Source organism: Oreochromis aureus, linkage group 15 (assembly GCF_013358895.1).
Source record: "Oreochromis aureus strain Israel breed Guangdong linkage group 15, ZZ_aureus, whole genome shotgun sequence".
Classification (NCBI taxonomy): Eukaryota; Metazoa; Chordata; class Actinopteri; order Cichliformes; family Cichlidae; genus Oreochromis; species Oreochromis aureus.
The window spans coordinates 14,161,914-14,176,854 of record NC_052956.1 but is presented as its reverse complement, the minus strand read 5'-3'; the positions used below and the strand labels follow the sequence as shown (position 1 = coordinate 14,176,854).

The window sequence follows — 14,941 nt, the reverse complement described above, 5'->3', positions numbered from 1 at the left end:
CATTTAATTCAGTTCTTGTTTCAGACAGAAACAGCTGAGTGAGCCTGAGTAAACTGCACTGTGGTCACGTTAAAGCTCTCACCCTGAGCTGCCATGAGTTGGCCTCCTCCTCCTTGCGTTTCTTAGCCTCCTCAAGCAGGCTGATCTTTGCTGTGTGCTCTGCCAGCTCAGCAGCCTGACACACACACAAACACAAAAAAACAAGAAATAAGAGAAACGTATTATTTTATACAGAAGGGCAAATAAAGACTCTTGTAGCATCCAGAAAAAATACATCTCATTTTGTTCATGTCTGTTGTCTTACACTACTACTATACTACTTCTGTATCTACACTTCAGGAGACTAGAACCTTCTCCTTCTAATTAGAAACTAATCTAACACACCACAATTGTTTCAAAGCATTTCAAAGAGTTTCCAGAAATAAATATGGGCAGCTTGATTTATCATAAGTGTCATATTAAATGACTTTTTTTTCCCTGTTTTGTTTTTACTTCTCCCCCCAAAATAAAGAAAACTTTGTTAATCAGATTTTAAATTTTCTGTAAGAATTTAATTTTAATGTTAGTTTAAACCTTCCTTTGATCTTTCACTTGTTTGATATTTTTAGCTTTAAGCCTCAGTATGCATTAAAAAATATCAAATAATATATATTAAAAAAATTCTAAAGAGTCACAAAGAAAGCTAGATTTAAAACTACATTTGATTACTAATATGTTTGGAAACCAGTGTAAAAACTGTAATAGTTCATTTTTGTATTATTGTAAACTGCCGGTATCATTTAAAAAAAAGAAAAAAAGAAACAGGAAGCAGCTGTCACTGTGAGGAGGCATCTTCATTAAACCTAACAAGACCGTGTAGCCTCACATTCTTTCTCACAACTACAACAATGTCAACGGCTTGTCTTTCACCACACTGAAGTATACCCTGCTCAGCATTAAACGCCACGCCTTCTCTAGCTGTTCAGTGGGTGTAGGCTGCCTCCAGCAAGCCATGAAATTATGTGAAAGGTGCTCGGCAGGAAAATGAAGTTAGTGAAACGCTATTATTAATGAGATACGTGGGTTCAAACAAGTTCGTATCAATGTTCTCACACGTCTTCTGTGAGCGGAAGCTGCACATGGACTTAATCCATTACAAATGTCTTAATGGGGTTTAAGTAAAGAGGGCGTCGCAGCAGGTGTCTCACTAATAAAACTGTGTCCGGTGCCTGAATGTGGAGTAGGAACCACAGCTTTTCGTGTCAGGACAGTTGAACTGAAGCACAGTCTTGCAGGTGGTCCTGAGGGGATTCTAGTCTGAGGCGCAGCAGTGGGGACCAGCTAGACACTACAAAAAGGTTTTGTCTGGAGCAACAGTAGCCAGGCATCAGGACATGCCTGATAATAGATCTCGGCAATAAAAGTGTGTGTGATAAATCTGTTTTTTCACTGTCAACATAATCTTACAATGAAATAAGCCATTTTAGCCTCCTTCCTTCTCCTGTTCAGGCAGCTTTTTTCTGATTGGTTGCTCTTCCTGGTGTTAGACCTGTGTCTCTGAGATGACCATATAAGGAAGATCCCTTTTCTTTGCTGTCACACATAGTCTGACCCTGAATTCCTGACTCAGAGGATTTACTTTGCACACTGGCCTCAATATTAAAAAACAGTGCACATGTTTATCATGAGCATCCACCTATGTAACAGTACTGAAATGAGAGGAAAATAAAGGAAAAATCACAAAAGACTGATTTAAAACACCGACCAGCTGCTCCTGACTCTTCTTCTGTTGCTCAGAGTGGCGGGCTAGCTCCTCTTTAGCCAGCAGGGCAGCCTGACGCTCTGCCTCCAGACGAGCTGCCTCCTCCTCTGCTCTCCTGCGCTCCTGCTCCAGCATCATGGCTCTCTGCAGCTGGTCCTGCAAATCTAACATGCAAAAAGAGGGGGAAAGAAAATATAATATGACACAAATACTTTATTTAAACATGTAGATATTTATGTTCACATGTTATTTTTTTTTCATTATCTTATTAGATAACAGAGCAGCAGTATATGTCTGTATATTTGTTACTATTAACTGAGACCACCAACTCACAGCAGTCTCTTAATAAGGAAGTTCAATAAAAAGTAAACCTGTCAGATGTCAAACATGTTTCCTGAATACCAAAAAGCTCTGCACCATGACTGTGTGAACGCCTTCTTATTTATAATGCTCCGGGTGTTTGATCAGCTGGAATTTAAATCATTTAACAACAAACATTGCAAATCATTTGGAGCTAATTTACAACCAGACTGCTTCCGTAAATCAATCAGAGTGTTTTGTCTTTTGCTTTTATGACAAAACTGCAGACAGTCCATTCCAAGACGTAGTTTTTATTCCTCTGTTTTGAATACAGAGCCATATCTAATCAAAAAGACAATGAATACTAATAACTGTGCTTCATTCCGTGCTGCTTTTACTGTTATTTTGGGGGCAGGGGGTTGCCTTTGATTAATCATTTAATTTACCCAACAAGTAAACTGAATGCATAACCTAATAACCTATTGTTGCCTACCTGCATAACAACACGTACACACATATTCCAAGTATTTTCTCACACACACACACACACACACACACACACACACACACACACACACACACACACACACACACAGCCTTCCCCTCGCCTCACCTTTCTCTGCCTTCTTGGTCTTCTCCTCAAACTGGTAGAGCCTCATCATCAGGTCCTGCTTCTCTTGCTCCATCTGCTCCTTCTCTTTCTCAATGGCCTCTCTCTTCTTCTTCTCATTCTCCAGCTGGGCCCTGCAGATAACACAAAGCAGCCGTGAGGACACAAACAGAACTGATATAGTTGATACATGGTTACTGCAAAAAGCACACACACAAACGTGGCATTTGGTGCATGTTTGCAAAAACTGCTCTATAACAGCTGGTGAAAATAACAAGACATTTAAATATAACTATATATATATATATATATATATATTCATGTAGTTGTATTATACAGGTGAAGTCTTGTGATTTTAAGTTGCACAACACTCACAAAGACTTGGCAAACTGAATGACTTCAGGGTTTATGAGAGCTATAAAAAGCCGGCATGAAATCAGATGATAGAAGGATGTGATCAGAGCCCTCAGTAACCAGGAATTTTACTCACAGCAATGGAATTATTGGCTAACTGTTTGTCCACAAAATATGTCGATCTGCCTGATGCTTAATCTTAAAAAACTAAACAGTTCATTTTCTCAAATTTGGGATGAGTTATTCATCTCTCTGTTCTCTACTCTTAGTTAAACTTCGTTTGCTCATGTCTCCTCCTGCTGCAGAAAAAAACCTGATGTCTCTCTGGGTTTGCTAATGTTTAAAGGGGACATGAAATGCTAGACACATCAAAGCTAATATACACAATTGAGCACTGCTCTCAAAAACTGGCACAGATGTAACACTGTCTGTGAAGCTGGATTTAAGAAATAAGTGCTTAAAGTTTTAAAAAACATGTTTAGCGCTATCTTCTGTCAGTAGGAGGGAGCGTGACGTCATGTGGTTGGCTGGTTGCAACAGACTTAGATTAGTTATTGTTAGCTAACCAGTGATAGAATGGATAATTCAGAGGAAAATAACGACACTAAAACTAAAAATCTGCAATTGTGTTGCCCTAAATAGAACAATGAGTTCTGTGTTAAGAAACGGAGTCAATAGTCTCAGTTTTCACTGTCTTTCTCTTTAGCAGTAATTGGCTGCTCGCTGTTTGGCTAGCTGCACTCAAACAGAAAATCCAGCTGTTAGCCAAAATATTTGGGTTTGTAAAGCACTTTATAAATGAGTACTTAGTAAGGTAGTTAGTTTTAGTGTTGTTAATTTCAACTGAGTTATTGATTCTGTCACTAATTAGACTTACATTAGTTTATGTTAGCTATTACCGCAACCAACCAACCAACCAACCACATGACATCACGCTCTGCACTGACGGAAGATGGCGCTAAACATATATTTAAAACTTTAAGCATTCATGTCTTAAATTCAGCTTCACAGACAGTATTACATCTATGTCAGTTTTTGAGAGCAGGGCTAACTGGTCTAAATTAACCTTTATGGGTAGCGTTTCACGTCACTTTTAAATGAAGTTTCTTGAGGGACTCATCGCAAATCATATTGTAATTGTGTTTGAACACCAGCCAACCTGATTACTGGACAGACTGCGGGCTACTATGCGCGAGCCTGAACTGGTGATCTGATGGCTCTCCCTCTGGTATTCACTGTTGTTGTCTGTTCATGGTTACGTCACTGTGTTTGAACAGCTGTGTAGGACAGACAGTGAGCTGACAGCTGCTTTTGAGATCAGGGTCAACGTTCATTCAGTTTCAGCTCAGCCAACACAGGAAGTACATTTCCTACACTTCACCTTTTTTGTAGTTATTATATCAAACCTCTAATATTTTCTGTGCACCTCCCTTTTCTTTCCTCCCTGACCTCTGAATAAAAACTAATTAAAAAAAGAAAAAGTGATTCATTAACTTTTTGCGCAAACTTTACTGCGCTCTAAACACAGATTTTTAATGAGTAAAGTTTATACCCATCAATAAACACTTAATAAACTCTAATGAAAAAAGTCAAAATAATATGTAATTTTTTTGTAAATGTATTAAAAAGACATTCATTTTAAATTTTACCTAAAAAAAGCATTAAACTGCAAAAAAAAGGAACCCCTTTTTTAAAGTTACTATATTAATTTTCTTGTCAAACTGCAGAGAAATAAACTCAATACTTAACTATTAATCAAGTTACTGTGAAAATAATAACTGATAAGGGGTGTTAGTAGCAGCTGTAGCAATGACGTGTTCTAATGTTGTGATTGATTGCTCATTGCTCATTTTTATTTACAGCTGACTCAATGAAAACACATCAGCTCTTATCAAAATCTCAGTGAATGCCACGAGGATAAAACCATAATAGTCTAGAGGGTTTATGTTCTTACTGAAGACAACAGTCACACAATAATTTTTAAGTGTGAAACAACTTCTTAAATGACACTCATCTCCACAATCTGCGTACCTCTCCATCTGCTTCTGGTGCTTCTCCTCTTTGGCCTGGGCCTTCATCTGCTGCACCTCAATCGTGTCGGGTTTACGGCGACGCATGTACAGCTCGTGGTTGCCCATGCACAGGTGCAGGATGCGCTTGTTTATGCGCAGTCTCGGGGCGTAAAACACAAAGTCCTGAATTTGGGAAAAGAATCAAACAATAATAACGATAAGAAGAAAACGGAACAGACACTGGGCTGAATAATGAATACTGGTGCTAAAAAAAAACCCCAAAACCTCTACTCGTAGTAAAAGGCAGAGCGGCCTGAAGTGCACAGATAAGGTTTATACCACTTGCTTTTGTGTGTGTGTCTGCAGTCAATCACTAACAGCGCTGCCTAGAAAGCAGCTCTGGCTATTCTTTATGCTCGATTGCAACGGGAGATATGCCTAATGGTTTCCCCCTCCGCTGCAGAGAAACATGATGCCACGGGTAAAATGGAAGCAGCGAGCTTAAATACAGAAACACACTGTAACCCAAAACGCCCTGAAAAGCCAAAGAATTAAAGCCAAAGAATGCTTCAAGTAAGGGAAATTACACAGAAAAAAGGACCTTTGAAAGAAGAGGTTTAGAAATATCAGTGTGTGTGAATGCATCTATGAGATTTCTAACTCACCGGAGATTTCTTGTCAATAGGCTTGATGATGAATTTCTTATCATTGAAGGAAATGTTTCTGATTTCACTCCAGGGGAAGCCAATCTTAGGGGTCAGTCTGAAGGAGAAAGCACAAGAAAATAAATGTGAAATAAGTGGGACAATGTGGGTTTCCACTGGGACACAATAATAATCATTTTCTGATATAGTGTGACCTTCCTGCATGCTTCCACTGAGATGGATAATGGTGCCAATACAGTGTTTTAAACATAGAAACCTGAATTGTCTGTTTAGTAAGAGTGCATTTTTCCACCAAAAATGTACTGCACATAATTAACCACAGCTTTCTTTTTTCACACTGCAAAAAGCTGATTGCTCTTGGTCTTCTCTTGTCTGAACTCAGCTATTTACACCTCCGCCTCTTTAAAGAAATGGACTTGCACAGAGCATGATGAAGAAATAAAATACTACATCACACCCAGTTTTTATTGTCTTCATACTGGTTTCAGGTCTCGTCCTGAGGTTTTATTGCTAGTTTACACGGCACTGAAAGGTTTAGCACCTTCATCCTTAGACAAGTGTCTCTTTCTTTCTGTTCCAAGCTCAAAATACTGACCTACAAAGACAAAGATCTTAATAAAATGAGACTTTTTAAGTAGCTTGTGTGCTTGCTCCAATAAAATGTATTTTATTACAATGTAAGTAATGTTTCCAGCACTTTCCTTGGCATAATGTGCATTCTTATCAGTTGTTATTAATACTTCAGCTCCTGCAGTTAGTGGATTAATAGACAAGTAATCAGCAACTGAGAAGTGAGTCATCGTTTCACTTTTCTCGAATTTATGCTAAAATCTCTAATTATAGTATTTGAATGTAAAAAACTCACTCTTTAGGTCATATCATTTTATTTTGGACTAAACAACCAAACTGAAGGCAGCTTGGAGTAAATTTGCAAATTAATAAATCATTAAAGTGACTCACAATTCTAGCCCCATTTATTATAAGAATACAGACAGTTTACATATAAAGCTATAGAAATACACTGAACAATCTCATTTGGATCACATTTCATTCATTCTGAGTCAGAATAATCCTCTTAGCATGGATTTCAGTAACGAAGTATGAGGGATGAATCTGGGGTGTGGCAGGCTGCTTTGTTGTGCCAGAAAAGAAAACACTGAACGAATGCCAATGTCTTTCAACACAATGGAGAGTCGCACTGTAAACATGGAGAGGCTGATAATGGTGTAATCTGAAAAAGCAGCCGCACACCTCCCAACGAAACTCTGAAACTATGAAACTATACTCCCTGAACTGGAATTTCGCTCCAGCTGACCCTGACACATGCCTGTGGAATTGAGAAAACAATGTGGAAGTTATCTGCTGAGTATTTCTATCACGCTCCTGTGGTCTACGGAGGTGTGCTTTATCAATTCATTTTGGTAACACAAAACTCTTTGCTCAAAACTTGTTTCGATTTTTGCTTTGAAAAGGAGAAACCATGAATAAACAGATTTCACTACCTAGACTCTCTTTTAAAGTTCACTAATATATAAGAATTCATGGGTAAGAAATATTAGCGTTTGACTGCAATGGCTGCAAAAATGCATGAGTAATAAAAGGTGTGCTCCAGTTTCAGGTACTGCTGCAGTCTGTAAATGAAAATTTGTTGTAAAGTGACAGTAAAAGGTCAGATAATGACAGCTAAACAAAGCTGAATAGATAACAGAGAGTAATGCTGCATACTCAGGATACTCTGAGACAGAGCTGCATGGGTGCAGCTGTCTCTGCTTCAAGCTGTACACTGGTCCTACAAAAAGCTATGTTGTAGCTGTTTACTGGCACCAGGGGGCAGTGTCAAGAAAATGTGTGGAATAACTGGTCTGTGTGCTACTCTTGTTTGAGTTTGTGCTGTTATGTGTCTTTTTGCTGAGCTCTCATTGCGAAAGACTCCAAGAATGATTCTCAGCCGGAAAAGGGTGCATGCCCACTCCAGATCAGAATGGAACTGAAAGACAGACTGGTGTGGCATCTTGGTGACAGGGATACTGTATCGGAGAGAAGGCAAAGCTATTGATTTACAAGTTGCGGGCAGTGACCAAAAGAATGATATTGGAGATAGAACTGGCAAAAAGGACCTTCCTTCAAAGGGAGTCTGGACTCGGTGTCAGAGATAAGGAGAGGCGATCAGTCATTCAATAGGGACTCTGAGTAGAGCCGCTAAAGGAAGTGGTTCAGGCATTTGACAAAGACCTCTCCTGGGTGCAATGTTTCAGGCATGTCCTACTGGAAGGAGTCCCTGGGGCAGACCCAGGACACAATCGAGAGTTTATGTCTCTAAATTGGCTTGGAAACACCATGGAAGAGCTGAAGGAGGTGGCCAGGAAAAGAGATGATTGGACGTCTCTGGGTGGACTACTGTGCCCACAAGCTGGACAAGCAGCAGAAAACAGTGAAAACTGTCCACTGCAGCTGCTGTTTGTGTCTTTCATGCTGCTTTTTGCAGCTTTTTAAAAAATTAACAATATTTCCTCTTCATGGTTCCCCTGTCTGCTTATGCAAATTTAAAATTCCAACCTACATCAAAATCCCCTGCACACAAGTGCATCTGTACAGGTTGCATACCCAAAATCATTCACTCTATGTAGTAAAATGCCTCCACAAATAGACACAACTCATTCACCAGACTCATTCTGCTGATAATATCATTTATTATTTGCTGACTTTAGTAGCTAGCAGAACTAACTTACATCTGAATGTGCCACCAATTAATTTAAGAACTGTCTCATTATGCTTAGGCCCAACCGGCAACCAGTTTTTAGGCCTGCAACAATGATGGACAGGAGTCACAAATCATCACTTTCACCGACTGACAAAGTCTAAACTAAGGCTTAAATGCGTGACTAATTAAGAAACAACCGTGTGGTAATATGTGCCTTTAATAGCTACTCAAAGAACAAAACGGCAAAGATTAGCAGCCAGCATCTTTACTCTTTTAAAATATGCATCATATGCAGTAATCTACCGAAAATCCCAATATTGGTCAGGCTCTACAACAAAAAAAGTTATTAAAGTAACTTTTATCTATATAAAAAATGTATATAAATAACTGTTTCAGCTCCAGTGTGTCATTCAAGCTTTGACTAGTCAGTGCTACACAGTTAAAGCCAATTAAGAATCTATTTATTACACCCGTTTAACTCCTAAATGCTAAAAAGTGAATTTAGTGTGTGAGGCTGCACTTGCCTAAAGACAGAGCTTTGGCTGAAAAAAGCAAAAACTGCCCTTTAAAAATGAGCTACAGCAGCGGGAGCAGAAGGAGTTAATCCAGCTCCAGCCTGGGTGAAACCTTGGCTGCACTGTTGTATTGTGGGCAGGCTGCCCTAATTGGAGAGAGAGTGTTGTAGGTTTGCTTCGCATTCTTAAGTGCTGCACAGCTTGAAAAACCAGTCGGTGTAGCCATGGTTACAGCAGAGGGCACCATGGAGGAGAGGCATTTTTATGCTGATCCCAGCGAGCGCACAAAGAGACACTCACACGAGACCTGGTCTGATTCCTAACAATGTATTTGTCGCTCTTCTTGGAGGTTTCATACCTCAAGTTGCTAAATTAGACTTAAAGTGAAATGAAAGCACAGGAATCACTCAAACACAGTGGCAGTAAAGGTAATTAAATCATTTAGATTTGAGAAGGCAATAAACCAAGCTTGTAAATGTTCAGTTAGAGGCCTGACGAGGGAGCTGAGATACTGAGCTTTCTCTTTAAAACGTCATCAGTGTCCTGTGCTCATTTGTTCCACAGACGGAGCAGACCGCACTGCATGGCAGGAAAGTGGACAAATTTAATACGTGAAGAGCGACAACCGAAGCCAAAGCAGGCAGCTTTTCCAAGCACGGGGTCAGTGACTGAAAGGCCAGTCATCTGGGATGGAGTGCCCCTTTAACACAGTGTACTTCACTCCAGTAACTACACACAGGAGGCCACAGGGGATCTCAGAAGTCATTTCACCAAACCAGAGGGTGATTATCTCCCAAAGTGTCTTGGCCTACAAACAAAGTGGAAAATCACAAGCAATGCCAGAAAGCAATGTGGAAACACCCAATCAGCAGTGTGTGTTGGAGCTCTCAAAAAGTAGGTCTGCCTTCAAGCACAGCACCACAAACTGATCAAAGGATAGAAAAAATACAAACATTTACTTTGTTTTATTTGTTTGTTTTTAACAGAAAAATGGGTAGAGATTAACTGTACACTTTAGCCTGGTTAAGCAAGTTTATCTCAGTGTTACCAAAGGTGAGACCGAGAACTGAATCAGATGGAATGAAAGGCGAGGCAAAATGTCTGCAGCTTTTGTATATCATCTGCATTTTTAAATGGCCCAAAAATATTTGCTATGCGTCAGGAGATTTTTTTTCCCATTCAGAATTATGTAGAGCATGAAGTGAACCTCTACAAACAACTGATAACCTTTATCTTTAAAAGAGACTAGGTCACAGTCACCTGAGGCAGTCAAAACATAAGTACTAAAGCCATGAAACCACATTATGTGGCAACTTGTAGTCCAAAACCCTGAAGAACTCCATATAAGAACCTATTATTTGACCTGCACAGCAGACTTTTGACTCAAAGTAAACTGCTGATTTTGAATTTCTTACTCTCTGTATCTCCTGTGTCTTCATTGTTATTCTTGTTATACTGCCTGCTGTAGAACAGGAACAGTGATTAAGTACAGACATGAACCTGGCTCAGCCAGTTTAGTTGTGCAAATGGTAAATGGACTGGTTCTTATGCAGCACTTTTCAACTCAACTTGAGCACTTAAAGCGCTTTATACAGCAATATCCCCTAATACTCACACTCAGGTGAATGCATCAAGAGCAACTCGGGGTTCAACCTTGGGAATGCCGAGTAAAATAACCACAGATTGAACCACCACCATCAATCTGATTAGTAGATGGCCTGGTCAACCTCCTGAGCCACAGACACCTCAGGGCCACAGCTACAACAACAACAAGAAGAGACACCAAGGAGCTGCGCTTACTTGTCATCCTTCTCATAAATATTGAGTCCCAGGGCGTCCACTCCCAGACGCAGCTCTGTTCCCTTCTTATTCTTGATGTCGAAGTAGTTGACTCCGTACATTTCAAGGTCCTGGGCGATCTTCAGGTACTCCAGCATAGCATCCTCCCTGCAAGAACAGGCAAAGATCAGGAGATGAAAACCACAACAAATTTTTGTAATTCCTATTAGGACAGCAGGATTACACAAAAATAAATCTTAACAGTACTGCAGAAATGCAGTAACTCACTTCAGCATCCCGTGGTGCTCCTCGTGCCACACCTGGATCCTCTCCTCCCACTGATCTTTGGATAACTTGTGCTGTTCCATGACTCTGTAGACAGAATGAGAGAAAGAAAGTATGGGATTAATGTAGAAACATGTTATTTTCATGCAGTTTCTGTGGCATAAAGTGGAACTTTTTGGTATGGGATAGCATAACGTGGCAACCCTCTGGCTGATCTGGGAATTTTGTTCACTTATCCTGCATCAGAGTTATAGTAAAAAGCACAAAATGCTGTTGAGTAACTTTGGACTTCACACTCCATCCTAATGCATATATGTTTATGTCTGTGTGGTTGGAGGGGCTTAGAGCTACAGGTGTGTTTTTGTTGTTGTTGTAGATTTCTACAAGAATTTCAAATTTCTTGCTTAGGTTCATTACAAGGCACCACTTTGTTGTTTAGTTTTGCAACAATCTCTACGCCTATGGGACAGACACATACAAGCATTACGCCCAGACATTCAAAACGTCTTCAAAGATAAATTTAAAGTGCCAATCCCTGACACACCCACTCACATTTAAAATCCTGTTCCTGGTTACTAAGCGTGGTAAAAATGGACTCCTACTTTTAACCTCAAACTATTAACCTGTAGAGTGTTTTATGACTGGTGCGGAAAAAAAATAAAAAATAAAAAAAATGTATATTTATTTATATATATATACAAATATATATATGTGCCAGACAGGAAATTGTAGTAACTGCATATATCTTGGTGAGGGTGAAACAAAAGCCAATCTAATTGGATTACAAGCATAATTTGCTTTTGACTCATTGTTAATTAGAAACAATGTTTCCTCAATAAAATTCATCCCCTCTTTTGTTTCTTTGGGTGGAGACTATGAATTTCTTTGGAGCTGGTTCAACCAGTGCTGCTGATTTTAAGCATGTTACTTCCTTTTTTCGAAGAAATTTTCCCTATTAAAAGCAAATAAGGACAAACAAGTGGTTTAGATTAATAAGCTAAGTCTGCAAATCTCAATTGGTGATTCTGAGCTCACATCTCACCTGTGTGGCAGTAGGCGCTCAGACAGGAGGTACCCAGGCCGGTGGACATCCTTATCGTAGTCTCCAAACTTGGCCTGAACAGAGTAGGAGGCCAGCAGCACGGCTGTCTCTGGTGGGCAGTAGACCTCGTCGCTGAGGATGCTCTCCTTCACCTGCAGAAAGAAGAGCTTCTGGGTGATCTCCTGGATCAGCTCCTCAGAAACGTCCTCTGGGAAGAACTTGGCACGAAACTTGAACTGCAGGGGGTTCTCCTTCTTCACATCCTGAGATGACACCTAGAGAGAAATTATACAATAAACATACTCACTTACTTGATAAGTTGGTTAGATAAGAGGCTGATATGTTATCTAAGCAGCTGCTATCTCAAAGTATTCCAAGTAATTTTATGGACAGGTTTCTATTTTCATTCAACTTTTCAAAGTGAGTGTCAAGCTATGACTTCAGTTACAAATTGTAAAACTGGACCGTATAAATGCCAGGACTGTCAGAGTGTAAATCAAGACTTTCTGTAGCAAGAATCATCCTGTGAATCATGACGCTATAAAAGCATGTTTTAAAAACAGTTTCTCTAACAAATTTATTATTATTATTGGATACAAAACAATTACAATCGGTGGTATAAATAATGGCTTTGATCCACACTTGAAACCGTATGAAATCCATTGCGCTGTAATGACCTTAAAAGGGGGATCTGCCCTTTCATTTAGTGGAAATAAACTTTATTAACTCCCAGCTACAGTGTGTGTTTACACAATACACCTCTTCCTCTACTTTCAAAACAGGAACCAGGCGGTCTTGATGGAGAGAATGGGGCCAGGAATATTCCAGTTTGATCACTGCATTGTCCTGATGAGCTGCACTGTCAGCGGACAGTGTACAGTTTGCTGCTGCTGACTGAGGCAAGTATAACTCTCTCTTTCTCTCTCTCTCCCTCTCTCTTTGGAAAAAAAATTATAAATTGACAGGACAGATTAGCATCGTTTCTGGCATTTGTTTCATTCAGGAAGGTATTACTCGTAACCTTTCTTTTCAAATCCACAAGAGATAAACAAGATCAGTGTACTCAACATTATTTTTAAACTCTGAGCTTAACCCTCCTCATGGGAGCCAACAGAGGCTGGTGTACATTTCAAATATTACCCCACACATTTTTCTTTCAATTAAAAACTTGGTGCCTCTCTCCTCGCTTCAGTTTGAGATTCAGAAGTAGCACGCGACTAGTGGTTCAGTTTTGGAATCCATCAGTTATCGTCTAAGGACAAAAGCCGCTGTTTCAGGGTTTCCAGCGGAGCCAAGAATTTCTGTTCTGTGCTGCAGTCATTGTTTACAAATTCAGATTAAATTTAAAAGCCTAATAAGAAGTTATAGCATTGCCCGACAGTATAGATGGTAGATTCACCTTTATGATTGCTGTCTGATTTCTAACTGACCAAAGATTAACTCGAAAGCTTCCAAAAAAATGACCAAAACTCGCTTCCAGATTAAGTGGATATGAATATGCACAAAGAGATTTTCTAAGTTCTTGTGTTTAAAGATCAGATTATTAGGACAGGATCAGCTGCAGAGTTGAACATGTGGACTATGGGCAAATGACTTTATCAGCTGGCTGATTTTCTTTAGGCTGCTCCCTTATTCACAAGCTTCACATGTTTGATTTGGCAGATTTATTATTTTTTTTGTTTTAAAAACCTAATGCCCTCTTGACGCAACCCCAAAAAGGATCTGGGTCTCCTCCCGGAATCGAACCAGGGATCTTTTGTTTGTCAGGCAAATGTGTGCTTTTCACAAGACTGTTTTTGTCCATTTGATATTGCAGATCAACACTGAGCCGAGTGCAGGTAAAGTGTGTTTACTCAGGGAAAGAGAGGAACATAACAGAGGCAGCTATGGTTCACAAAGAGTTCATACTCTTTGTCAAATAATCCACCTCCAGCTGATAACATGTAGCCCTGACCCCCTCCACCTCTTCCACCCTCCTTTGCCACCGCAGGACACAGAAACCAGGCGGGGCTTCAAAGATCAGCTGTAATGTCATATTACACATACAGCAATATGGCAGCTACTGATTGAATGAAAGGCAAACACTAGAGCTTTGAATGCATCGTCCCCTCAGAACAATGCATTCTTTCTCTATTACTCCATATTAATCCACAGGGAAGGGTGTGAAAGGAGCCAAGCAGACATGACATACACGCACAGTTTGCAGGAATCAGGTATCATGTAATGAAAAGCAAAGTGCCCATCAAAGTATAAATCAGACAAAAGTTTGACATTATCCGTAATAATAATCATTCACAATTAAGTATCAATACACACACACATAAAAAACATATTTTAAAGCTGGGTTTTACCTTTTTGTCCAATTTTAGCCAAGTGTGGTAACCTTTGCCGTCCACATACTGAAGCCCGAAGTACCAGACTTCACGCAAGCCGATGGTTTTTACCACCTGCACAGAGAAACAGAAAGCATTCAGATTTAGCAGAGCTACAACAGCTATTATCGCCTAACCCACTACAACAGAAATCTTTTTGTAGCTTAATAACGTTTTTATAAACTCGATTGCGAAACAAATTTTTTCATTTCCAGAAAAATACAAAGATTGTGGCCTTCATGCCTCGTAATTTTCCACATAAACTAACTTGTAATTTTTCTCCTCTCACAATGACGATTTGTGAAAAGGCCTTTGAAGGATTTTCAACCTTTGGCAAAGTCTATACAATCTAACCTTAAGATGACATACTCAGGTACCACACTAATCGGGTGGACAGCCCTCATAGTATTACACATTCTCAGGCTTTAGTTAATGCAGTTAGGCACTGCCAGGACAAACAAAGGTACGCTCTTAAATGCTACATGTTTGATCCCTCTGGCCACGTAAGATCCTGGGCATGAACCACTGTAAAACCATTCATTGTATTCTCACTGGTCTCTGAGGA

The 14,941-nt window shown here is 39.7% G+C and overlaps 1 protein-coding gene across 2 annotated transcripts in view; it reads right to left on the bottom strand.

Moving 5' to 3' along the window:
* The window catches only part of ezrb (ezrin b), a 31,388-nt gene that overhangs the window by 3,763 nt on the left and 12,684 nt on the right, over nt 1-14,941 (bottom strand). For both annotated transcript variants that reach the window (XM_039598826.1, XM_031744704.2), the window contains 9 exons: nt 14,356-14,451; nt 12,005-12,279; nt 10,966-11,049; nt 10,699-10,845; nt 5,683-5,779; nt 5,037-5,200; nt 2,655-2,785; nt 1,745-1,905; nt 83-175 (listed from right to left, as the gene is read on the bottom strand). In XM_039598826.1, the coding sequence (XP_039454760.1) occupies nt 83-175; nt 1,745-1,905; nt 2,655-2,785; nt 5,037-5,200; nt 5,683-5,779; nt 10,699-10,845; nt 10,966-11,049; nt 12,005-12,279; nt 14,356-14,451 (1,248 nt within the window). The remainder of the gene's footprint in view (nt 1-82; nt 176-1,744; nt 1,906-2,654; nt 2,786-5,036; nt 5,201-5,682; nt 5,780-10,698; nt 10,846-10,965; nt 11,050-12,004; nt 12,280-14,355; nt 14,452-14,941) is intronic.